Below are 25,343 nucleotides of genomic sequence, written 5' to 3'. Positions count from 1 at the left end.
TACCTGCATATAGGGGTGGGAAGAGGGGTCTGTTCTCACGGTCAGCTCCCTGCTGAATGCCTCTGCTGCTCCTATGTTGTTCGTCCGCCTGTCCTTTGCTTGCTGTTGTAATCATACATTTATCCCCCAAGTTTCACTTAAATCTCGGTGAGTTTGGTTCTTTCAGAGTTCAGCTAAAGACACGGTCTTTTATCCAGGCTTTCTGGCCTCTTCTCCAGACTTCTGTCACCTCTACATCAGGCTGTCACTTTTGCCTTATCATTTTGTCCTCCCTCTTACCAGGGATTCTCCTCTTGGAGCTTCAGCTGTGCCTGTCCCTGTTTGACTGGTGTTACTTGGTTGTCACGAGAACATAATCTTCTGTCTTTCCCAGACTGAACTAAAACCTCGCCTCTCAAATTCCAAGTTCTGAGTCATATGTATCATCCAGAATTCACCAGAAATCTTGGTCTTGCTTTTGTCCTGCTTGTAGCTTCCCTTTCCCTTTCAAAAGGTGGTGTCGCAATAAAATCTTTCATGTTGTTCACCCTTGTTTCAGACAGCAGATCACTCTGACATGAACAGGATTTTGTGCTAGTGGTTTCCGTTACGAATTATCCAGTGCAGTCTCAGTTCCATCCTCCCACCATTCGGCTTTCAGCTACACGATTTCATCTTCATGTACGTTCATCATGTACGCTTTTGTCATCTTTAATATTAATGGTATGAGACTTGTAACTTAGGTTCATCTGAATAGGAACAAACAAAACTTCTGGAACAACAGGTGTTTTACACTTTTATACTCAGCACGGCTGTTTGAAAGTAGGGTGATCTGCAGTTGTTTCCTCATTCTGACACTGTAATCTCTGTGGAAGCCCGCTGGCTGTGGGAGGATGTTCGTACTTGAAAGGCTGATTTGAAATTAAAATGTTATGAAAACATTGTTGAACTTTAAGCTCTGAACACTTGTTTTAAGACTAAGTTACTCTGCTCATTAGTTCTATTCTGCAAGGAGCCAGAAGTTTGCAGTGTGTGTAATCAGCTTGGCTTTTCTGGCAGACGTGAAGTTTCCCCTAACTCACTGTAGCAAAAGAAAGGCAGGAGTCAGTGCCATGCTTTCTGCTGGACCAGGGAGGAATGATTTCTGCCCAGCAAATATTAATATGGTCGGTCTTAAATGATCGTTTTCTACAGGCAGCCCTAAATGAGATACTGACCTATGCCAGAACTGACCATAATTGTTCTAGATGATGTTTACATGTGTGTGTCCTAGTTTCTCTGAGCTGAAGCATGCAGTATTGACTAACATGGGGTCTTCATTTTAAATGGACTAGGTGTAATTTGGATTAACAACATTATTAGTTTCTCACTGCATGTGTCTGACTCCTCTTTTTGCTGCTCTTTGAGTCCTTTGACTAATGACTTCTCCTCTCCTATAGTAAAAGCACATGTCTGGTCTCTGTCTTATTAGATAGCTCACAGCCCGCCTCTTATCTTCTCACCTGCTGTGTCAGCACATCCCTATCATGGCCACTCCACCGACGATGTTAGCTTCTGTTCAGTGATGATTCCTCTTCTGTCAAAACCTTTCCCTGTCCTACTCTGCCAGAACAGACTGCGTGTGTGCCTCAGCCTGGCTTGTAAATGCACCATAGGCTTTATGTTGTTGACTTTTGATCCTCCAAATATATTTGTCAACTATATGCAATTTAACATTGATTTTACAATTCTCATATTGTATATTTAATGTGATTTTTGTAATGTAGTTTTTGCAAATAACTGGTATACAGTGAGACTCATCACGTTACTATGGATATCCTTCATATGTTCTTCTCTGGTTCTTCGAAGTTGTGTATTAATTTAGTGGAAAGTTATTTGGGTTTTCTGTCCCCAAGTGTATGTTCTTCTATCACCTGTTACAGGAGAACATTGTTGTATGTAGGTGTGATGGTAATGTAAACAGTGTAGGGAAAAAAAGTATTTTTTGATTGTGATGCTACTATGTTTTGAATTGGGTATAAGGCGTCATCATATTCATATTTTCTGGGTTCATGGTTGCCTTTCTCTCTGAATTATTTTTTCTGCCTGGTTTCATTATTATGCCTTTTTTTTTTTTACTGTCCCCTTACCTTGTTTGTGTTTGTTTTCCTTTTTTTCTCGTCATTGTTACCCATTTCCTAGAGACCAAATGAGAGGCTTAGCATGCTGTCAGAAAGACCAAGAGAAGATACAGTGTTGGAGGAAACCCCGGTTAGTAAATATACTAATTAACACTTTTTGAACTTCTAGTGTGTTACTATTTTTGGACTAATCATTACGTGGATCCTTTAATTTGTCAGATAAATCAGTTGCCATTTCTTTGAAACTTTTATTAATCATTACTGCATCAAAATATCTCTCGTTGTACTGTATTTATTGCTCTATTTTATCCCCAAAGCAACATTCTTAATCGGCTTATAAGGCAGAAACTTTTTTGGGGTGGTGGTGGAGGTTGCTGTTTTGTGTCTTGGTTTGTCAGTGACTATCTTGTGTAAATCCTAGCTGTATGTAACTCCTTTCTGTCATGTTTCTAAGAAATGCTGATCTCATGTTAGATTATCAAACGTCAGGGATACCTGAGAGAAAAATAACAAGTCCCTATGGATAGCGTGTGCATCTCTAAGCATGCCAAATTGTCTTCTGTGGCTTTAAGCTTGCATTTTCTTTGTAGGTCCAGCAGTTCTTGCCTTCTCTTCCAACACAAGTCACCCATGACATCAAGTTTCAGGTTGGCGATCTGGTTTGGTCCAAGGTGGGAACATACCCCTGGTGGCCTTGCATGGTTTCATGTGATCCACAGCTTGATGTTCATACCAAAATTAATACAAGAGGTAAGGGAGGAAGATCTTTGCCAGAATGTATCAAGTGTCTGTAGTTGTTCCTTTATGAAAAATATCTTATCTTTGAACTCCCTTCGCAGGATGAATTCTGCTTGTGTGTATGCTAAACAGGACTATTCCTGAAATGTATAAAACTAATACTTATTAAATTACCTCTACAGATGAGCCTGTGCCAACTAGGCTTGTGCACAGATGCTCCCACTTCTCTCAAGTCAATGTATTTATGAGAAGACACTGATAAGTGTGTTCAGTGTGGGCAAGGTACACTTATTTTCCCATCTTAAACTGTTCTAAATCTAGGCCCGTCTTATTTCCAAACTTTAGCTAGGTACTTCCACCTGCAGGAACTGAGTGATGCGGAGGAGGAAAGCGTAAGTGAAACCAGCACAGTGATGTTGATAAAACTGCTGACTGGAATGTTTCATTTTCAGGTGCCCGTGAATACCATGTTCAGTTTTTTAGCAACCAGCCAGAGAGGGCGTGGGTGCACGAGAAGCGGGTTCGAGAGTACAAAGGACACAAACAGTATGAGCAATTATTGGCTGAGGCTGCTAAGCAAGCCAGCAACCACTCTGAGAAACAGAAGGTATGATGAACACTGATTGCGTAGAGGGTTATCTGCAGTGCCTGTGTAAGTGAAACTCTCGTGGGGCAGTTCTGAGACACTGTAGTACTTTACCCTGTAAAGGGTTGTCTGCATTTCACTGGCAGAGTGTTTTTCGCAAAAATACTAAAAATGTTTCCATACTCTTATGACTTTCGTGTGAAGAGGCTGAGAGCTGAACCTGCTCTGTTGGTTCCTCATGATGGTAGTCATCCTGGGCATTGGAGATAATTTTACATCTGTGTTAGAATATTAAATTAAAACAGTGCCTGTGTGTTCACTATTAACCTGTTCTTTGGAAAATACAGTTTTTAAAGGACGCTCTTCCAGCCCCTGATACTAGAGGATATGTTCTTTTCCATTGTTTTACTGGAAAGGAAGTGTTAGCTACCGGAATTACTTACTGTGTAGATGGACTACTTCAGTCAATATTTATGCTAATCAAAATATTGATGTGGAAGGAAAAGAGTGTTTATAGAAAAATAAGGAGGATTTTTAAAGTAGATAAATTAGGATTAATTCTGTGTCTCATAACAGAATTACAGGCTTGAATGCTGCCTGTTCTTGTCTTTAGTGAAGTTGTAACTCAGGGCAGACGCTTTTAATTGTGATGGTTATATGATCCAGCTCGAGTGTCTGCTGGTACTTTGAGCAGAGGATTCACTGTCCACCTTTCAAAAATACCCTGTAAATGGAGAGCAAACTTAAATCTGCTGCCTGAGAGATTTAAAGAGCCTCAGGATTGCATTTTAAGTGCTATACATGGCAAAATCTTCAGTGTAATTAGCTGCTTGTCTTTGTTCCTTAAGATTCGCAAACCAAGGCCACAAAGAGAGCGTGCTCAGTGGGATATTGGTATTGCCCATGCTGAGAAAGCATTGAAAATGACTCGGGAAGAAAGGATAGAACAGTACACCTTCATTTACATAGACAAAGAGCCAGAGGAGGTTTTGTCAAAAGCCAAAAAGACTGCTGCTTCTAAATCGGAGTCCAAGAAGAACCGACGACCGAAGCCAGCGTTGAACACCCAGCCAGAACATGCCAACGTGGTAGCAGCATCGCCTTCAAATGCTGAGGTGCGAAGACAAAGCCAACGGAGGCAGTCAAGTGTGGAAGAAGAGGAGCCACCTCCTGTGAAAATTGCATGGAAAACAGCTGCAGCTAGAAAGTCCTTACCAGCTTCAATAACCATGCACAACTTGGATCTTCAAAAATGTAACATGTCTCCAGTTGTTAAAATTGAACAGGTTTTTGCCCTTCAGAATGCTGCTGGGGATGGAAAACTCATCGATCAGTTTGTTTATTCCACTAAGGTATGTACTTTGTATAGTGACTCCTCTTTTGTTCATGAATTATCCCAAGTCTGTCTTACTGTGGAGCTTAAACTTGTGTCCACCAAGCTTTCACAATACGTGTTCCTTTCATTGGAGAGATTAAATCTAACAAAAGACAGATGTGACAACAGAATCTTTAGTGCTCTGAACTCTTAATTTCAGTGCATCCAAAAGTCTCTGGCAGTAACCATTTTGACTGGTGGCAGAGAAGCTCCCTACAGATGGTCACGTTTTTGCTCATAACACATTCAGAATATTAAAGTTGTTTAATTCCAGCTTCCTAGTTGAAATAATCCAGAAATTATCTGTAAATCTTAAAATCAATGGATTTGTGGGAAACAGATGAGATGACAAAACTGTTACTAATGTATTAAAAAGTAATAACTACGTTTTGTATAACAGACTGCTAAAATGAGTTCTGCCTCCTAGCTTCCTTCAGGTGCACAGCAGCTTCTCACAGTCAGTGTAAGGAAAAGGTTTAGGACTATTTCTCTGCCTCCTTCTTCTGCCTCTCTACCTGGAGGGTATTTATTTCATCCTAAGCGTTAGAGAGAAGGTAACGTTTAGAAAAGTCACTGGAATATTTTTTTTTTTTTCCTTGTGTGTAAGGGGAGATTGAGAGGGATGGCAAGTTCTGCAAGGAAGCAGCTCAGTAGTAGATATCACCACGTGTATGTGTTGCATTGAAGAGTGTTGAATGTTTCTGTTGTGAGACTTAGGAGTAGGTCAATATGCCTGTTAGCAGCAACACGTGCATAAATAGGTTAAGAGAATCTTTTCTTCTTTTTCTTTTTAAGGGAGTTGGTAACAAAACAGAAATAAGCGTCAAAGGACAAGAGAAACTTAATTCTTCATCAAATCAGAGAAATGAAAAAGCAGCAGTGCAAAATGTGTCCTCTCCTGAAACAACTTCTGGGTCAACAGGTAGGCAAAATTGCAGAATCCTTGTCTGAACTTTAGTAATCTAGCATTTAAATTCAAATATCAAACCTGACATTTTCTCATTAGTTAAAAATGATTATTAACATCTTTCTGTTTACATAATAGTTGTAACAAGCATGGCTAACGTAAGACATGATGAGCCCAGATGCTTGAGAAACGCAGGATGTCTTTGTGATGGGATTAGCTGGTTTGGCCTCTGAACTTTTAGCGTCTGCAACTTGCAGTATCTAAGTCAACGTAGTAGAAGGATGGATGCCTTGTGGAGAGCAGATGGCAAGTTGTTTTAGAAGACAACATAGTGGATGTGTGTTAGCAGAGTATTGTAATGGCTTTTGGCACCAAATGTAAAAATACAACAGCTGGGATCAAAGGAAGAGAATCTGGAAGTGGCATAGTTCAGTAAGGAATGGCTCTGAATCAGGATGGGTGCTTTCCTAGACTTTGTTGTTGAGTTCCTGCATGACCTTTGTAAAGGATAGTGATTCTTTTAAACTACTTCAACTAACTCCATCAGCAAAATGAGATAATGCTTGCCTTCTGAAGGCATTTTAGGGGCCCCATCGTAAAGCACTAAGTTTTGAAGCATTATGTCTGAGGGAGAAGAACCACTGAAGCAAATAATGGAGCTTGAGACTGAAAAGGGAAAGCCTATTTGAAGTTTAATTTGTAGTACAGTAGTAGTGAAGAATGAGAAAGATAAACTGGAGGAGTGCTTTCTAGATTTGGAACAGAAAACCAACATTTTTTTCATGTTCTGATTTTTTGAGAAATAGCTAATGCGAATTCTTCCAAAGGGACTGAGCTTTTCCCCACCAGCAGAAATTTGTCTGCAGTATGTCCTCTCATCACCCCAAGAGGAGACAGATACCTTTTGGTGAAAGGATGGAGGTTCCTGAAAAGACGCAGTTTTGAGTTATCCTAAACCAAGAGCTGTTCAAGTTCCTCCAGTCCCTATAGTGACTTCTGTTTTTCAACCACAGGTTTTGTACAGACAATGTAAAATCCTTAACTATTGCATGTTTGTTACTGTGCTTGTAATCATATCCTTGGTATAGTCTCAAACACACGTAGTTTTACATTGGGTATGTAAAAGTAAATTTTAGGTTGCAGCAGAACACCTTGATTTTCTCTCCCAGTAGGATGCACAAATGCTTATGGTATGGAAGCAAAAAAAGATGGAAGACTTATTACAGTACATATGCTAAAAAAAAAAAATCTCATAATGTTGCCACGTGTCACTTCTGCTTTAACTATCCCTCTGTTTGGTTATTTCTCCCTTTCCAAACATAAAATAAATGAGATTCCAGTTCAAAAACCTTGCTGGTCAACATGCATGGGATCAGTGTCCTCTGCAAACATGCTTCAGTTTCTGTACTTGTATAGTTTTTAGGTAGGCTTATTTTTATATCCATTGTTTTATGGACTGTATTTGGGGGCTTTACAGCACAGGCTGAGTACTCCGGATATTCTGGTGCGAGTGGGGTTTCGTCTGGTGTTGTCGACAGTGGTTCTTCTTTCCAGTCTGAGTTGCTGTAGCTACTTCGGTTTTTTTAAATAGTTGCTACTTTAATTGCCTTGCAGCAGGAGAGGTGATCGCTGTTTTGTTTCTCTCACCTGGGAACTAAAGGCTTCACCTTCACAATGGCTCTTCAGATGTAGGGGGGTGAGAATTCTGAGCCTCTCTTTTTTCATTTTCTTAGGTTTTTTGGATACGTAAAACTCCACCTGATAACACCCTATAGAGTGCATGAGCTTTACTTCAGTATACACTCCAAACAGTCACTTTCAAAGCCATTTCCAAAGTCCAGACAGTTATTGGTCCCCTCTCATGGAACATAACTGCGAAGTCCTTTTTTCAAATTTAAGGTCACCGGAACTTCAGAATACCTTTACGGTAAAGTATTTTACAGAATGACTCTGGGAGTCCTTATTAATAACCTGCAGTTAGATATACAGAATTCCATAATGCTGGGAAAATAATTCTGTAACTTGAAATCTGATAATAAGAGAACAACTATGAGAATTCATAGTGCCTCTGGTCTCCACATACAGCTGAAACAGGATCAACCTGACCTGACCTGGCCAGTAGTGAGGTAGATTGCTGGTCTGAAATCAGTCCTGAAACTCTGGATCAAAATATGCACGAAGATGGGATAGGAGCATTGTGGAGGTGATGCACTGGATCCTTGGAGAGCGGGAAGAGGAAAAAGTGCCCGTTGCATTGATCAATATTGCTTTCAGCCAATATTAGCTGCAGTGATTCTGGAGTTTCTTCTCTGATACAGGGCTTGCATCTTATTTCCCCCACTACAGTGGGGCAGCACAGGGAGAAAATACATTGTTGATTAAATGAACTGTTTGGTCACACTTGCTCAAATGTACTTTAAGCTGCTTCAGAGAGTTCTGGCTGAACACAAAGGTGACAAAAGATGGCCCCTAGCTTTAGTGTTGACATCCATCGTAGTTGTGTGTGTGTCTCAAAGGATGCGGCTCGTTGGAACGAAAAGTAACACGTGTGCTAACACGAAGGATGTTGAGCTGAGTTATTAATTTCTGAATTATTAATTAGTTAATATGCTGTAAAACTTTTTTTCCCTTGAAGAAAAACAATTATTTTTTTTTTCCCTGAGAAATACAGTTATTGTGAAACGACAGTTTTTTCAGCTGGGAAGTCTAGTTACTGAGATATTCCTGAGCCACACAACCTTGATAAAAATGCTCATCTGATTAATCAAGATGAATCTTCATTTTTTTTCCTGGAGTCCTTTTGAAAGGCTTTCTTTCAGTGTCTGCTGAAAGCCTGCCTATCTCTCTAGGTATTTTATCTCCTAGCAAGAAGACACAGGTTTACAACTTCTAACGGTATATCTATCTGGCACAGTAAGCTAATTCCTGGTCCCAAGAGTTTGTATTTTTGCCTGGAAGAATATGAAGTATTTTACATTCATGTCTTTAGGTGAAACACCCAAAACTGAAAAGCAAGAATAATGCTTCACAACAGATAATTGTAAACCTTCGAACCTCAGTTTTCTGTCAGTACAGCTCTAAGTGTGTACTTTGTTTCAAAAGTTGCACTTACCATGCTGTTAAGTGTTGTGTACATGTTTCTCCATGTGCCCTTTTTGGAGGTAGTGCAGCACAGAAAGGTCTTCTGATTTTGCCAACCTTAGTTGTCAAAAAACCAGTAGCTCCTACTTCATCTCTTGAAATGTCGTAATAACCTTCATTAATCTGATTTTGTTTTCCATGGTAATATTTTCAAAAACTTGTTTTTCACTTTCATTAATTATAATAACGCATCGTGATCACTGCTTCTGTTTGTGCTGAGTTTTTCTTCACCTCTCGAAATCTTTAGCTGAGCGTTCAGATTTTGTATTGCTGGCACGTGTTATAGCGTGGTCCTTGCTTTAAGTTTTTGTGTTAGTCAGTTCTGAGACAAGGCCATCCCCCGCAGAGCAGGGGCGCAGAACTGGTGTTTTGAGTGAAAACTTGGAAGCTGTGTTTTACGTCTTCAATTTCTAGCTTGTTTTAGTTCAAGAAGTTGATTGTGGATACCTTCCCATAAACACCAAAGATGGACTATTTGGTTAAAAATTAACCAAAGTGAAGACTGTGCTTGAGAGGTGTGTTATGAAAATCTGTTTGCCGTAAACTGGATTCCAGCTTTTTGTTTTGCTCTGTTACTAGTGTCTTTTTCTGAAGCTGATCTCTCTGTCTATGGAATCAGAACGTGTTGTCTGCAACAACAGCACCAGTTGGCAAATAGCTTGGAACAGAATTTCAAAATAAAACATTCAAAAGAGGAAAAAGTCTTGGTTTCGTTACTTTATCTGTTGATTTGGTGTTGAACATCTTGCTGTGCCTCAGAAATACAAGGAATCATATAATGGAAACCTTTTTCCTTCTTCAGGTTCTATAGAAAAGAAGCAACAGAGAAGATCGATTCGAACCCGCTCAGAGTCTGAGAAATCCACTGAAGTTGTGCCAAAGAAGAAGATCAAAAAGGAGCAGGTTGGCTTCCTCCATGTAGAGAGTTAAAATATATTGTATTCATAAATGTTGTGGCTTATATTGGTGCCTTTTTATTTTTCTCCATTTTTCCCCATCGGGTTTCGTTTTGGACTATCCTTCATGAAATCCCCTTGTCAATACCATTGCTGTGACTCTGCTACTGGCATCTTCACAGTATCAGTCAGGCTATGGAAAATGGGAACTCAATGATGCAAGACTCCTAATGAACCTGCCATGTTTACTTTGAGATTTCTGTTATGAGCAAAATGATCTTGTTTCAGTAATTTCTATCTGATGGAATTGCCACCAGGTTCCTTCCTCTTGCTCTTGATTTAGCTGCTGGTTTGTATTGAGGTTTTGTTTTTCAAATGAAGTTAGACTGATTAATCTGACCACTTTTGAAAATGGACTTTAAGCACGAATTAACTTACAGATGAATAGTCAGACTTTTATGTTGGCAGACATCAGCAAAACACATCTTCTGGGATATACGGTTTTTTTCCTTAAGTAGATCTAACATGTACAGGGCATTCCTTTAATCTGGATGTCAGACAGACAAATGTTGTTGCTTTAAAAAAAATTATAAAAAATTCTGCGTGGAAATGAGTAGGGAAGTTCAGTGGATGGACGTTAATATTAAAAACTGAATACGCTTTTTTAACAAGTTTGTCAAAGTTGTTGGTTCTTTTCCTTACATGGTTGGTTTTCCCTCTTCAAGGGCCTCTCCGCTTGAAACCTGATAATTATATATAAACTGTTTCATAGTATAGCTTTTACCAGTGAGAATTTTTTAAAAGGGACAGTCAGGCTGAAGATTTATATGGGAAGGGGAAAAATTGTTTTTATCTCTTTTATTTTAATTTATTCTTTGCCCTTTACGCTTTGTTTTGCACTTCATTCACTTCAGAGATTGAAAGTGGACCCAGTTGCTTTTTTTTTTCCATATTTTGATGCCATAGCATCTAGATCTGTGTTCAGCAGAAGAATGCTCTAACTCTAGAAAGTTTCTTGCTGAAACTTTAAAGCAACTTAAATGTTGGGCGTAAGATACCTGACGTAGTCCCTTAAGCCTCTTGTCATGAGGTGTTGCAGCCTCTCTATTTTCAAAAGAGTTATTTTATGTTTGTAAATGTTTCTTAATTTAACAAAGGTATAAGAACCAACAATATGAACTTCATGGATCCCAGTTAGCTTTGCTTGCTTATATTATCTAGCTAACTAAGACTATGAACATGAAAGTGCTTTTCTCAGGAAAAGTATATGACTAAAATTTAAACACAGATGCACTGTAATGCGCATAACCTTGAATGTATTAAGTTATATTAAAAAAAAAAATCTTACTAACTTCTTACAATTATGCAACAATATTTGTTACCCAAAGTCAAGTTTTCTTGCAACTGATTCCCAAATTAGTCTGCAACAACTTGGTATAAAATTATAACTGGAACGAGTACAATTAATGGGAAAAACAAAATGTTAATGCTACTGTTACAGTGACTAGTGGAGAAATAAAAGTGATTGTTTAGATTTTATATTTGTATTACGAAATGTATCCTATACAAATCCTTCTATTGTATGTTTTTACCTATTGTACAACAAAATAAAATATTTTTTAAAAAAATTATAGAATAATCCTTAAATATTTACTAAATGTGTTTCTACATGCATATGTAACCACATTGTAAAGAAATAACTTGTAATTCTTAACCTTAAAACCAGGATTTTAGGCAACAACTTTCTTCTATAATTATTATACAGTCGCCAAATTCTCACGTGTTACATGTACATTGGCAGAACAGTTTCTAAACTTACCCTTCTGATATAGGATGGAGAACTTGAACCGCTTTTGCAAGATTGTAAACTTGTCTGCTTAAGTGTCTCCCCACATTGAGTTTCCAGCTGTATAGAGCCCTGCAATGCTGCGTGCCAATCCGTCTCGCCCTCGCTGGGCGCCTTGCAGCACTCTATACAGAGAGGAGTCTGTTCCCAGGAGCTCAAGAGTGCATGCTTGGTGGAAGTGCCTTAAATGGCAGTGCATTCAGTGTCTCACTAACCCGAGTGTCATACCTGTTAAGGGGAGCTTGTGCTTACACAGCTGTGGGGTTTTACGAAAGCGTCAGGGTTGGCTGCCAAAACGAACCCCGCTCCTGCCTGCCGGACATGGATAAAGCTTTCCTGTCATCTTCGTGCCCAAAGGGAGTGATTGGAAAGGACCTTGCTAGTGAACGTATGGCTGCCTTGTCTCCTGGTACTCAGCGTAGGCAGCTAGGATTAAACCCGACAGGACGAGAAGGCTCACACTAAGAAGGGGATGACAGACTACATCTGAGTTCAGAGATGCTAAATCGCTTAAACTTAAATGTTTTCTTTTTAATACTAGGGAGAAAAATTCCTCTGGTTTTAACTATGGATTTTCCTATTCAAACAGGTTGAAATGGTTCCACTGACAGCAGTGAAGACAGGATTGCAGAAAGGTGAGTTACATACGAAAATAAACTTTATTAAAAGTTCCTGGCTCATCCAGCAGTGGTTTTTGTTCTGTGTAAACTGCAGAGGTCTTAACGCTTTCTGGTGATGAACAAGAGAGATGCTGATCTTAATTTCTCTCGTGAGGGTTTTCTGGTTTTTTGTTGTTGTTTGTTTGTTCGTGCACTGCTAGTTGGAAAAATAGTGTTTGTTAATGTGCTGTAAGCACATAATATAAGTCCTCCTTCTGGACATTTTTTAACTTAAAAAAAAAAAAGTCTTTGCTTAGCCATATTTTAAGGAAGAATGACGAAGAGGTAGTCTCCTAAGGGTTTAGCCTCTGTCATAGACAATTTAGTAGCTTCCTCCACTATGTCAGCATGTTCAGAAGTTTGTCAAAAGCTCTTCCTAAGGTGGTTTTCAGTTAATTAGCTTTTCAGGGAGCATTAAACTAGTATCAAAGTTGCAAACTGAAAATTAAGGCTAGCAAAGAAAGTACCGTTTCAGGCTGTCTCCCATCTTTCTTTTTCCTTTATTAATTTTAAGCAAAAAGTTGAGAACATATATTAAAACTAATTTTAGTATGTTGTGTTAAGGTGCCAGCGAGATTTCAGATTCTTGTAAACCTTTAAAGAAAAGGAGTCGTGCCTCAACTGATGTAGAACTGACTAGCTCAGCTTACAGAGATACATCTGACTCTGATTCAAGAGGACTTAATGATTTACAGGTAAAGGCATATCGTTTCTCACAGGGGCTTGTTCGTTTAATCTGTCAGTATAATAGGCTTTTCAGTTGCATATTGCTAAATGTGTGAACACTGTTTTCTACAAATTTCATGTCTTTCATTGTCTAAATAATAAAGCCTAGTCTTTTTCTTTCTAATCCCCTCCATTGTATTGATATTAAAAAGATACAATCTTTCTTTACAAATTTTCCTACTTCTTTGTCTGGCAAAACATTGGTTTAGATCACTGACTCGGTTTGCTTTTTGAAGGTTGGTAGATTCTTTGGGAATTGAGAGATGCCGCCGTATTTTGGTGTAAAAGTGGGAGGTGTCTGGAAAAAGTAAAATAGATACCTCTATAGCTTTTTGCTTGTATCGGTAAAAGATGTGTCAAGAAGGCAGCACTCCTTGTATCATTGTAGTGAAGTTCGGCAACTTTCAAGGACCTTTGTATCTCTTGACTTATTGAATGATCTTTTAATCGATGGTGACTTAACTGTTTTTTCAAAACGTGGTTGTCCTTTGAAAGTGTCTTGTTTGAGTGCCTTGGATTTTTCCTCTTTGTAGGGTAGTTTTGGAAAACGTTCAGACAGCCCATCAGCTACTGCCGATGCTGATGCTTCTGATGTGCAATCGGTAGACTCTAGCTTATCCAGGAGAGGAACTGGAACAAATAAAAAAGACACTGTTTGTCAGGTAAATGACGGTACTGTAAAGAAATGAATCCTAAAGATGTATCATCCATTTCTGTTAGTTTGAGCTGACAGGCTTTTCAAATGACACTACTTTGTTTTAACCATGTCTCATACTTTATCCGAGAGGCCGAATTATCAAGGCTTTTAGGAGTTTTTATGTTCTGGAAATGATTCGTAAGCCCTCCTGCATGCTAGAAAGCTCAAAAGCTAGAAGCTGGTATCTAATCCATACCTGCTAGCATAAGTAGAAAAAGTAGATGCCATTTTCTGCTCCATTCAAAGATTTTTAGACGGTCTTTCAGGATAGGGCAGAGTGAGAATTTTCCAGTATTTTGGAGAGGAAATCCTGGAATCTTCTGGCAGGTTTCCTGGTCAATAGTACAGGACAAGCTGCTCTCGCTCTTCAGGTGCATGAGAAAAGGAGGAGTCCAGAGGGATCCTGTAGAGCCTCTCCCATCTCTGTCCAGGCTCACGCTGTTACGAGAGCAAGATGCAGAAAGTGCTGGGATTGTCTTCAGCCCAGAGACTTATCAGGTCTGCTGTGGGATGTAGGCCAGTTCTCCTGCCTCATCTTAGCTCTGAAGAGATTTCAGCCAGTTTCTAGTCTCTGTTAACATCTGGTAGTCACTTGCATTTAAGTATGTCAGGTACCCTTTGTTCTCTGACCAGCTGTCTGTCTGTTTAAGATCTGCGAGAGCTCTGGTGAGTCTCTGGTGTCCTGCGAGGGCGAGTGTTGCAGTGTCTTTCATATGGAGTGTCTCGGCCTGAAGTCAATGCCCGATGAGAAGTTCATCTGCACTGAGTGTAAAAACGGTGAGTGTGTTCCCGTGTCTGAAAAATGGGGAGGGATTTCCCGCTTTGCTGAGGAGCTGTGTTCTGGTCAGAACAAACTGAGGTGGGAAGTTTCCGGTTTTGGGAGTGCATTTGGGTTATTCCATTACTTTTTTTAACCTCTGAGGCCAGATTCTCATTTTCCGCTTAGCAAGCACCTGGTAAGAAAAAAAGTAATAAACTGGTTAGGGTTTTACTCAGAATAAGGGACTTTTATGTTAACAGCAATTATATGGTTACTGTGGATTATAGTAACCACCTTACCTGTTTGGAGGGAAGGAGCCTGTGTTGCTCAAACCAGTGTAACACTGTTCGCTTCAGAATTCTTTTTAACAACATCTGTATCTCAAAGAATTGGCCATTACAGTTGGGTTTCCTTATTCCTTCTTTTACAAGGAGAACATACGTGCTTTTCATGCAAACTTCCTGGCAAAGATGTGAAGCGCTGTTCCGTCAACACGTGCGGTAAATTTTATCATGAGGCCTGTGTTCGCAAGTTTGCCACTGCTCTGTTCGAGTCACGAGGATTTCGTTGTCCGCAGCATTGCTGTACTGCCTGCTCAATGGATAAGGATATTCATAAAGCAAGCAAAGGTGAGAATAGAGCTGGCTTTGAGCAGCAGGAGGAAACTCAAATGCGTCGTCCCAATAACAATGAATATAACTCTACCCTCTGTAATGCAGCGTGCAGCAAGAAACAAGGGCTTCCTTCGTAATGAGGTCATTAACTTAAATCTGTTGTGGGTGGGAAAACAGCTAGCAGCCTGAGACCGCTGTCTAAGTATACCTGGATCTGCAGGATTTAAGTAATCTTTTGTTGTTGGGTTTAATGGGAGCCAAGGGTTAGTAGTGCAAGGCCAAGGAATGTTTTTTTTTAAAAGACAGTTGGTAGTAGCCTTTAAAACAATTATTTTTCAAGAAAAAAAGAATCCTTTTAGAAATTAACCAAAATATTTAAACAAAACAAGTCGACTCTAGAATTATTAAAACTATGTGTTTTTTCTTAGCAGAGTTTTAAAGTGAAAGTTAAAAGAGTTTACTTTTGTAAAGCTTTTTTTTTAAATATATAATTGTTTCTTTTAAATCTAGTACTCTGATTGGAATAAAAATCAGCCTTGCATCTGTCTGTGGTGTCTTCTCCCATATCCTGACTCCGGGGTGACATGGTGCATTTTTCTGCATTTATATTGAACAGGTCGCATGGTGAGATGTTTCAGATGTCCCATTGCCTATCACTCAGGAGATGGCTGTATTGCTGCAGGAAGCTTGTTTGTGTCATCCCACATTCTCATCTGTAGTAACCATTCCAAAAGGAATCACTCCTCATCAGCTGTAAATGTAGGCTTTTGTTTCGTTTGTGCAAGAGGTGAGCACACTTGTTTTTTTCCCCCCGTTTTATAGTTCTTCTATGGTCACTTGTGCAGTTTAGTGATAAAAATAATGTATTTCATAAAGAAAAACTCCCTTAGGGCTCTCTGGGATTTAAATGCTGCCTGTGATTATTTTTTTTTTGATCAACAGTTCTCATGAGACTTCCACTTGCTATTTTGGTCCATAATATTTGATATTCAGAAACAGCGATAGGTACTCAGAAGGCCTACTTGTGTTGCCAGTAGGAAAAAGTGGATGCCGAGCCCCAATTCCAGCCATTGCAAGCTGAGAATGGATGCTGTGTTATTATTCACTGTCTGTTAAGCAGAAGGGGATTCTTTCACCACTCACAAACTTAAAACTGTTTAAATTTTTAAGGCTAAAAGGTAGGATTTACTCATGAACTAGAAAAATTCATTTTAATTTATAACTACCATCACATTTGAGAACTTTGAAAGAAAAACATCTACAATACCGTATAAACAAGTTTCATGCTGGGATTTTCCATATGCCAAAGTTCTCTTTTTTTGCTTTTTCCTTTTTTCTTTTTTTTTCCACTTGTTACTTTTATGGCTCTTAAGTCACCAGTGTTCTGCCAGATAGCAGGTTGAAAAGTTTTGGTGCATCAGTTGCTTTAGTCGCACAGTGCCAAAATGTCATTATTGTCTCAGATTAATCGAAGTGACACAGTTAGGTGTGTGAATAATAATATGTGTCTTACACAGTATTTCAAAGGTTTGTGTTGGATGTATTTGTTTCAGCAGCTTTGAAAGTCACTAATAAGGAGGTGAAAATGAGATGAATCCTGAAGTTACTTGTTTTCACTTGTGTTCATTCAGTTGGAGGTTTGGTATGGGAAAGATTGCCTTGAATTTGGAAGAGCAGAGTAGTAATTAAAGACCTTTGAATAGGAAGGGAAAGATGGTGCCAGAACAATTTCCTTTCTACCTCTCTCCTTTCTTCCCCTTTCCTCATTTCCAAGTAATTTAGGAGCCATCACAAAGAACCAAGTTTAAAATAAAGTTTAAAAAAAATCCAGAAGCTCAGAGAAACAGTAAGTTTTAGAATGAGCCTTAGAAAAGCTCCTCCAAATGTGTAAAAAGGTGTTTATACCATGGGTCAGTGGTTCTCCTTTTGTGGACTTATTTAAACATTTTGGGGCCACCCCAAAACAGGATATGCTTGGTGTGAATCACAGCAGCATTGCATAAATGCACACATGCAACTTTGACATTGTATGTGTCTTTATGCTCTAATTTTAGGTTTTTAGGTAGCCTTTTATATGTTTTGTATTTAATTTTGGTTGATAGCATTATTACACGTACAAATGCACAGTCTGAACAACAAAACCAAGCCAGTTGCCGTGTCTTTGGAATAGAGCCAGCCGAAAACATGTGACGTAGCATTCCGTTAGCAGACAGATGCTTTGGGACATTCTGCATCAGACACTAACACCAAGAAAAACGAATACCTATCCTTCAACATTATTTATTTAACCAATAGTTACATCCAAAAGCCCAACATAAATACGCAGAAAGAAGTTGTTTGTTTTCTAGAGCTAGAGCAGAATTGTTAAAAACAATTTTTGTGGTAGGTAGAGCAGTTCCATAATATTTTCAGCACTTTGGTTTTATGTTTTTTTATCTCAGTTGTCCGGAGTCAGTCTGGTACCAGGATCAGATATAGGTTTATGACAGAAGAGTTTCTGTGGATCTTCCCTGGTTTGAATGTCAGATTAGAAATGTCTCTTGGCAAGGTCCAACGGTTGCTTTAGTCTGCCCCTGTAAGTATTAATGTGAAGAATTCTGTATGGTAGGATGATGTCTTGTCCTGCTGTTCAGCTCCTACGTGAGGTAGGTCACGGGATCTTAGCCATTAGAGAACCGCACTGACGCAAATGTCACTGATCTCCATTATGAAAGCTGTGTTCGTACTAAGATGTGAATGGAAAGCAATGGCAGGCTTCTGCCATTGGATTTGTCCTAAATATTTTGTTTTCTACCAATTTCAAAACACTATTAAGCTGTAGCATCAAAATACATTGCATGATACAAAACAGCCAAATAAATTTCTCTGAAGTTGTACTTTATTAACCCTGTGGCCAGCTACTACAGATGCTTGAAGCTGACTTAAGATCCAAATATCCTAGAAGAACCCACTCTAGATTATAAATCTGCAGTAGTTTGTTACAGATACATATGAAGGTGAATCTCCTTTGGAATTTTTTCTCCAAGTTTTGGCTACTTAGTCTGTGACACAAAGGTGTAAAATAGAGGCCTCCTACTTCTCTTGAGTAGAACCTATTTAAAAGCTTTATGAAAAGGAATACCTGCTATTTGGCATCCATCTTACGTATATGGCACAGAAATCAGAATTTAGGAGTAGGATTCCAAAACTGAATTACAGTAAGGGAGTCTTCTGCTTGCTGAAGGTGCAGACCTGCATTTATTTCTAAAAAACAAATGAAGTGCAGAAGAAAACTTTTTCATGCTTTTTGTTTGTGTGTTTGTTTGTTTTCCCCATTTGACATTGTTTTAGTAATTCTGTTTATACCTGAATTTAGCTTCATCAGAGATGAAACTACAGAAGCCTGTATTTTATTCTGGCAATATAAGTAACCTCTGAACCCCAGCAGATGAGTTTCCCATCCTGTATATTCACTGAGTCTTAGTTATGAGAACTTGAAAAGTTACAAGCCTCTACCACTGACTGAATCCTCTGTGTTTTACAGCAACTATGTACTTGTTCTTTTAGAAAATTTTTGTGGGGTTTGTTTCTACTAGGCGTAGCTGGAATCAGGAGCCAGTGTGCTTCACCGAAGAAAGATTGTGCGAGGTTTACATTTAGCAAACTCCCCCGGATGGGTTGAATTGAGTCCTGTCTAGTCATATGTGGTCAGCATGAGGGACATAAGGTGAGGACAGCATCTGTGGCAGGAGCGCTGAGAGTACCTGCTCAGAAAGAAATGGGAACTGAATGCTTTAGAAATACTTGGGCATCTGTATGTGAGAACGGTTACTTAATTAGTTTTAGTTGATATCAGAAGGAGGAACTTTGTCTTTAGATGCAAAACATTACTGAAGTGAGAAAATGTAGATATGAGACAATCTATAAAATATACAAACTTGCTTACCATGAGGTACTTGAACTACAGTATATTTTAAGACTTCTTATTCACCTTCCCGAAATATCCTTCATTAAGCATGTTATAGTCCGCATAATTGCATGTGTAGGTCATACTTGTTTCATAAATCCTCCTGAGGACATGCTTTCCAGGTAGGCTGATGCTGTTCTCCTTACAGCAGTTTTTTAGGCACCCCAGTTCGAAAGCTTCTCTACAGCACCCAGCTCTGCGTGTGTTCCACAAGGGAAAGAATTGGTGGCTGTCTTGGTAGCTCATCTTTCCTGCTTCTTTGGGTCTCGGTTGCTCTGCTCTTCCCATGAATTACCAGCCAAATGCTTCTGATCTGTAGCTGTGGGGCTCTCGCCTGGGCTGCCTGGCTCTTTGGAGCAATGAGGAAAAACTCTTCTTGGTGGAGAAAGACAGGGGAATGCAAACACATCGTTTGAAATAAATGCATGTAGGAGAACAGAGCGCTTGACTGCTCCAAAGCGTTTAACTTGGTAGCGGTGGGAGGGCAGAGTTGGTGGAGCTTTACTTAAAAACAAATGGCATAGGGCAGAACTTTCATCCGTTCTTTCCCCTCTGGTGCCTTGCAGAGTCACTGACCCCCCCTTGTTATTTTTTTCCAACACAATTATAAAGGCAAAACACTTTCATAGATAAGATCTTAGAGATAGATTTGTAGTAAGTGGGATGGCGAGTTCTTGTGTACAACGTCTGCTTTTTCAGTTTGTGGCCCCAACTAAGAGCACGACCTTTGATGCAGTGACCGTCATCTCCCAGCTCTTCAAACTAGCTTGCTTTTTTCGTTTGGGAGGGAGGGTGGTTCACACACATAAAACTGGTTGCTTTTCTTGTGCTTTTCTGTAAATGCACAAATTAACGGTAAAAGCACAACTGAAATTCCACTTAGAAGCAGCTTATTCATCATAGGGTTTTCCAGTTACATTTTAATTTAGTCTCTCAAACACATAACCTCTTTCTTAGCGAAGAAACTTTCTGTCAGACTTTTCTTTTTCTTCATTTTATCTTTTTTTCATTCACACATAAATGCATTAGAGGTGTTCATTCGATTTATTTTATTTTCTCCTTTATGGAATCATGGGTAGTTTCATTGCAACTCATCTCTTTCTGTTTGTTTCGTATAGGGTTGGTAGTGCAGGATCATTCAGACCCCCTGTTCAGTTCATATGCCTATAAGTCCCACTACCTACTGAATGAATCAAATCGTGCTGAGTTGATGAAATTACCTATGATTCCTCCTCCTTCGTCAGCTTCCAAAAAGAAATGTGAGAAAGGTAACCAAAATAGTTTCTTTCTCTTTAATTTACTTTCGCTTTTTCTATTATTTCTCTCTTTAAATCAAACAAGAAATGTCTGCTTGTCAAGCACCACTTATTGCTTTTCAGTAAACTTCACTCATTGATTATTGTGAGCGTGTGTTCATGTTGTTGGCAATTTTTTTATTACAAAAGGGCTTAAAATAATTACTGTCACTAAATTCTCCTTGAAAGAGGTTAAATCGCTTTGTATCTGGCCTAGGCTATTCCAGCTTCAGGGCAGCTATTTACACAGCAATGCAAAGAGGTGGCAAATAGAGCTTGATATTATTGCAGTTCAGTACTTACCAGCACGATGTAAACCAGCTGCTTCAATTGATTTTAGATATGGCAGAGGAGGGGGGATGTTCTGTTTCAGATCTTTTAGCTAGCTTATGCAGAGCCTGAGAGAAGAAAGGATTTTTCAGGTTGAACGCGGGTGGGTCCTGTTGCCATCCGGAGGACGTCCGAAGGGGGAAGGCAGCGAGGTTTTGCCTGCGTATGTGTCCACTAGTCCTCGGGCCTCGTGTTCCACCTCCGCCAGCTTGGGACAGCCAGTGCTCCTTCCCCTCCTCGCGGGCCGGCTTTCTGAAGCAGTGCTGCGTGTCGGAGTGGCAGGAGAGGCTTTCTGTCCTGGGCAGAAAACCCCGCAGCTCCGGGAGAGAGCGGGCGTTTTGTTCTGGCGTGGGTGGTGCTGTAGCATCTCAGAATACCTTATGGGGAGATAACTGTTGTCTGCATAAAATACTCAGATGTAATATTTTATTCCCCACAGAAATTTGATTTCCCGAGAGCGTTGAGAAACGGTGCCCAATTAACAGTTCTAAAGTTAGGTTATTTTGAACGTTGCTAGATTGATGGCTTTCAGTAGTTCCTGTAATTCCTGAAAACAAAAATTATTTTGAGCCCTCTGCTTAGCTTGAGCAATATCTTACTAATGCATCCTGAAAGCAAAGTGTTGGTTTTTTTTCTTGCTTAGCACTGAAAGTTTTGTGTTTGATTTTGTTTGATTTTTGCATCTCTTGGCATTTTACCATGTTGGATAACGTTTCAGTAATTTGCATTGGGTCTGTATTTCCTCTGAAATAACATTTGCAAAAAAATATTTTAAAAGTTAAAATTTTATTACGGGTTTGGGGAGCTCTGGAAAATCCATATGGTTGGATTTTACTGTTTTTAGCAGAGGAAATACAGTATTGGTCATGCAACTGATTTGTTTACGGAATGCTGATTATGACATGCAACAATTAATGCAATGACATTTTTGAAAGTCTATAGGTGGACAAGATTTTCTGATAAATGTTTGAAAGTTACTATTCACACTTCTTTTGATATTGTGCTTGAAAGTTGTTTTAAATACTCTCAAGTCTCTCCCAGATTTTCCATCTGAGACACAAAAACTTGTTAATTTTTAAAAAAACCTATATATCCATAAAAATGTGTGTGTATATATATTTTATATACGTACCCATATAAAATATTACAATATGCGTAATGTATCAAGTCTTATTGTATGAGCTGCTTTGTTTGCTGAGGGTGGCTTAGAGATGTGCTGTGGCTCTCCACATTTAATGCATCTGCCAAAATATAAGCCAGCCAAAACAACTTTTGTCCAAATAAGTGTAAACTTCAGAAATTAATGTTAACCACTGCGCTAAGATTTCCTTTGTGCGCAAAAGGAGCTTTTGGGATGGGGACAACTTGTGTGGTGTCTCATTCTGCATTATGTCCTGTGCTCATACTGGTAAACTTCTCTTTGTGGAATAAACAGACTTATAACAATTCTTTCATAATGCCCTTGGTACAGAAAAGCATTGATCAACCTATAGGCTGCGGGGTTTTTTAATGCACATTAACAGATTGCTGAGGGATTCAGTCATAACAATGTCGATTGAAAAAGTGTTTCTTAAAAGTTTGGTCACTTGTCATTGTTTTGGCCATCACCAGAGAAATAAACCAAAGTTTTGCCCATCACCAAAGAAAGGAAAGCTAACAGTACTGCTTCCAGATGCAGTGCTTCCTTTGGGAATGTTGCTTCTCCTGCCAACTTACCTCATGTTTAAAAAAATACTCAGCTGCTTTTTTGTGTATCTTTTGGTGCAGTTAAGAGTCACAACTTGCACATTACATGATTGTACCGCACGGTCTTTTTTAACCAACATTGTTAAGTTTGACTTGATCCCTTTCTTTTGCCATTTTTTTTCTGTGAGGGAAATGAGACTGTAGAATGGATGATTTAAAATGAATGTCAATTGCTATGCACAGGGGGAAGCAAATCCTTACTTCTATAAACCAAGCAGGGTTTCTTTGTTTAAAGGTGGAAAACTGTTATGCTGTGAATCCTGCCCAGCTTCCTTTCACCCTGAGTGTCTCAACATAGAAATGCCTGAAGGATGCTGGAATTGCAATGACTGTAAAGCTGGCAAGAAGCTACGTTACAAGCAGATCGTTTGGGTCAAGCTTGGAAATTACAGGCAAGTTCGCTATTTTTGGGTTTTAATGCTTTGGATGTTTTTAATGTACTATAGAATTACACGAAGATAACTCAAAGCAGCTCAGTCTTCATAAACAAGAACTATGAATAGAGTAATTTGTCTACTTTGTGTCAGATATTGATGTCGCCCTTCAAATTAAATTCTCCTGCTTTTTCCAGGCAGTGGTGGATACTTGATTGTGCTTACGTTTGCTCTGTAGAGCATAATAGCGATATGGAAAACCAGGGTCTGTCTTATAGAACCAAGGGGTCCTAGCTTGTGTTTGCTGTTAGTCACCTGCAGGAATACAAGCATTTATAGGCGATCTTAGAAGTCCACTCTTGTGCCACGTATGTTCTTACAAGGCTTTTCCAAAATCTGGGATAAGAACTTCTCTTGTGTTTTGTGTGGTGCTTCCAAGTATTGCTAAAGGGAGCCTTGGTTGCCTAAGGAAGGAGTTCATTTCTTTAAGAAAGGAAAACTGGCTTTTATTTCTCAATTCAGTTAGGCAAACTCGGAAGCTAAGGTTATAGGTCAAGGAACTTATATTCTTCCTTTTTTTTTTTTTTTCCTACTTTTCAGGTGGTGGCCAGCAGAGATCTGCAATCCCAGGTCTGTGCCTCTCAACATACAGGGCCTCAAACATGATATCGGGGACTTCCCAGTATTTTTCTTTGGTTCACATGACTACTATTGGGTACACCAGGGCAGAGTTTTCCCTTATGTTGAAGGAGATAAAAGCTTTGCTGAGGGGCAAACTAGTATTAACAAGACCTTCAAGAAAGGTAAAATCAAACAAAGTTTATAGTGGTTTATGACAAAAATTCCACGTGTTTGTGTCTCCATCACCACTTAACCTGCATGGGAATATTATGTGACTAGTGTTCTGTGTTCACGTAAAATTGCAAACATTATGTAGATCCCTTGACTGCAGATAAAAATGTTTCTTTATGTGCCTACTCATTGTGTATTGTTGTGGGCAAGTTCAATTCTTCCACAAACTGGGAAATGTTAAGATGGAGCCTGGGCTCTGCTGCATGGGATCATTGTTCAGTATCTCCATACCTACTGAAAAGTACCTGATGATAGATTCATGATATACTGCAATAACTCATTTTTAGCTTGTGTTTTTGTTTATAGAGTTCTATTCCTAGCTTTTAGAAAAAAATAAAAAACTTAAATACATACTTGTGTATATTTGATTAACAGCAGCTGGTGCTAATTGCTTTCTATTTTGAACTCCCTTGCACAGCACTTGAAGAAGCAGCAAAGCGCTTCCAGGAGCTGAAAGCACAAAGAGAAAGCAAAGAGGCATTAGAAATCGAAAGGAATTCAAGGAAACCTCCACCTTATAAACACATTAAAGTGAGTTGGCTTCTTTCTTTTCCTGTTTTTAGTCTGTGCATTGGTAAGCTATGTATTTAAACCAATATTTGCAACAATTCAAGCTTAAGGAAATTCAAACAAATCATTTTGCTGTTATTTTCAAGAATCCTTTGTTCTGTCTTATAGTACCATAAAACATTCTTTTAGCAGAGTATTTGTGAAAGAGAGGTAACGGCTGAAGAAGAGTTTTACCTAAGGTAGAATTTTGCTGGCTGTAAGCTCACGTCATGCGTCTTAGATACGTGCTGGCTATTACAACTTACTAAACTTTGTTAACACTGAACTCAATATTAGTAGAAATGCCAACTGCTCATCCTACTGCAGAGTCTAACTCTTGCCAGCAATTTTGGACACAAAGAGCTTGGTGTTGTTTCTTTAATGCTTTTAGTTTTAGTCAGAAGAAATCCCAGTGATGTACTTGATAAACTTTGTATGCTTTGAATTACTGAACCAGTAATTTTACTGGGGAGAGACTCCTGCTGTACTGTCTGGAGTCATGCGTGTTGATGTTCTTCACTTAAATTGCTTACCGCTGGCTTCTCTGAACAGTGTATGTCCCCATGTAAGTTGGCAGCTGAGCGGCAACAGATGCCATCTGTAAAAGCGCATGCATGTGTCTGCTTCTGAGTTGCAGGAAGTATACTTGTTGTGAGACACTATCCTTCAAAAGGGTCTAGAAGAAAAATAATGACGCCATCATTATTTTCTTGTCTTCTCATGTCAGTTGATGATTGGCCTCCTATAAAGCCACTGAGTTTGTGTTCTTTGTACATTGTCATCTTCATTTATTCTTTTTTTCCTTTGTTCCACAGTCCAACAAGGTAATAGGGAAGGTTCAGATTCAGGTAGCTGATCTGTCGGAAATCCCTCGCTGTAACTGCAAGCCGTCGGACGAGAACCCCTGTGGCCTGGAGTCAGAGTGTCTCAACAGGATGCTGCAGTATGAGTGCCATCCCCAGGTGTGCCCAGCGGGAGAGCGCTGTCAGAACCAGTGTTTCACCAAAAGACTCTACCCTGATGCTGAAATCATAAAAACTGATCGACGTGGATGGGGTCTCAGGACAAAAAGGAGCATTAAAAAGGTAGAATTACAAAGGACAAAGGTTGTCATAGCCATCGGTGTGCTTTTATGTGAAAACACTGCTACTCTGTGTACCTTAAGCGAACGCATACAGAAATTTCAGCACTTGCAAGTAAATGCTTT

The 25,343-nt window shown here is 39.3% G+C and overlaps 1 protein-coding gene across 8 annotated transcripts in view; it reads left to right on the top strand.

Moving 5' to 3' along the window:
- Positions 1 to 25,343, top strand: part of NSD3 (nuclear receptor binding SET domain protein 3) — a 49,102-nt gene that overhangs the window by 11,212 nt on the left and 12,547 nt on the right. For 3 of the 8 annotated variants that reach the window (XM_072846152.1, XM_072846154.1, XM_072846157.1), the window contains exons 3-19: positions 2,161 to 2,229; positions 2,690 to 2,849; positions 3,290 to 3,444; positions 4,272 to 4,775; positions 5,594 to 5,720; positions 9,649 to 9,749; positions 12,178 to 12,223; positions 12,812 to 12,942; positions 13,507 to 13,635; positions 14,321 to 14,447; positions 14,862 to 15,059; positions 15,661 to 15,831; positions 20,109 to 20,258; positions 22,597 to 22,753; positions 23,336 to 23,538; positions 24,006 to 24,118; positions 24,952 to 25,221. In XM_072846152.1, the coding sequence (XP_072702253.1) occupies positions 2,161 to 2,229; positions 2,690 to 2,849; positions 3,290 to 3,444; positions 4,272 to 4,775; positions 5,594 to 5,720; positions 9,649 to 9,749; positions 12,178 to 12,223; positions 12,812 to 12,942; positions 13,507 to 13,635; positions 14,321 to 14,447; positions 14,862 to 15,059; positions 15,661 to 15,831; positions 20,109 to 20,258; positions 22,597 to 22,753; positions 23,336 to 23,538; positions 24,006 to 24,118; positions 24,952 to 25,221 (2,811 nt within the window). Of the gene's footprint in view, positions 1 to 538; positions 661 to 2,160; positions 2,230 to 2,689; positions 2,850 to 3,289; positions 3,445 to 4,271; positions 4,776 to 5,593; positions 5,721 to 9,648; positions 9,750 to 12,177; positions 12,224 to 12,797; positions 12,943 to 13,506; positions 13,636 to 14,320; positions 14,448 to 14,861; positions 15,060 to 15,660; positions 15,832 to 18,619; positions 18,751 to 20,108; positions 20,259 to 22,596; positions 22,754 to 23,335; positions 23,539 to 24,005; positions 24,119 to 24,951; positions 25,222 to 25,343 lie in introns of those variants that run through there. The other 5 variants (XM_072846156.1, XM_072846155.1, XM_072846158.1 and 2 more) reach the window with 5 other exon arrangements.

This window comes from Ciconia boyciana, chromosome 25 (assembly GCF_034638445.1).
Source record: "Ciconia boyciana chromosome 25, ASM3463844v1, whole genome shotgun sequence".
Classification (NCBI taxonomy): Eukaryota; Metazoa; Chordata; class Aves; order Ciconiiformes; family Ciconiidae; genus Ciconia; species Ciconia boyciana.
This window is presented reverse-complemented; position numbering and strand designations above follow the sequence as displayed.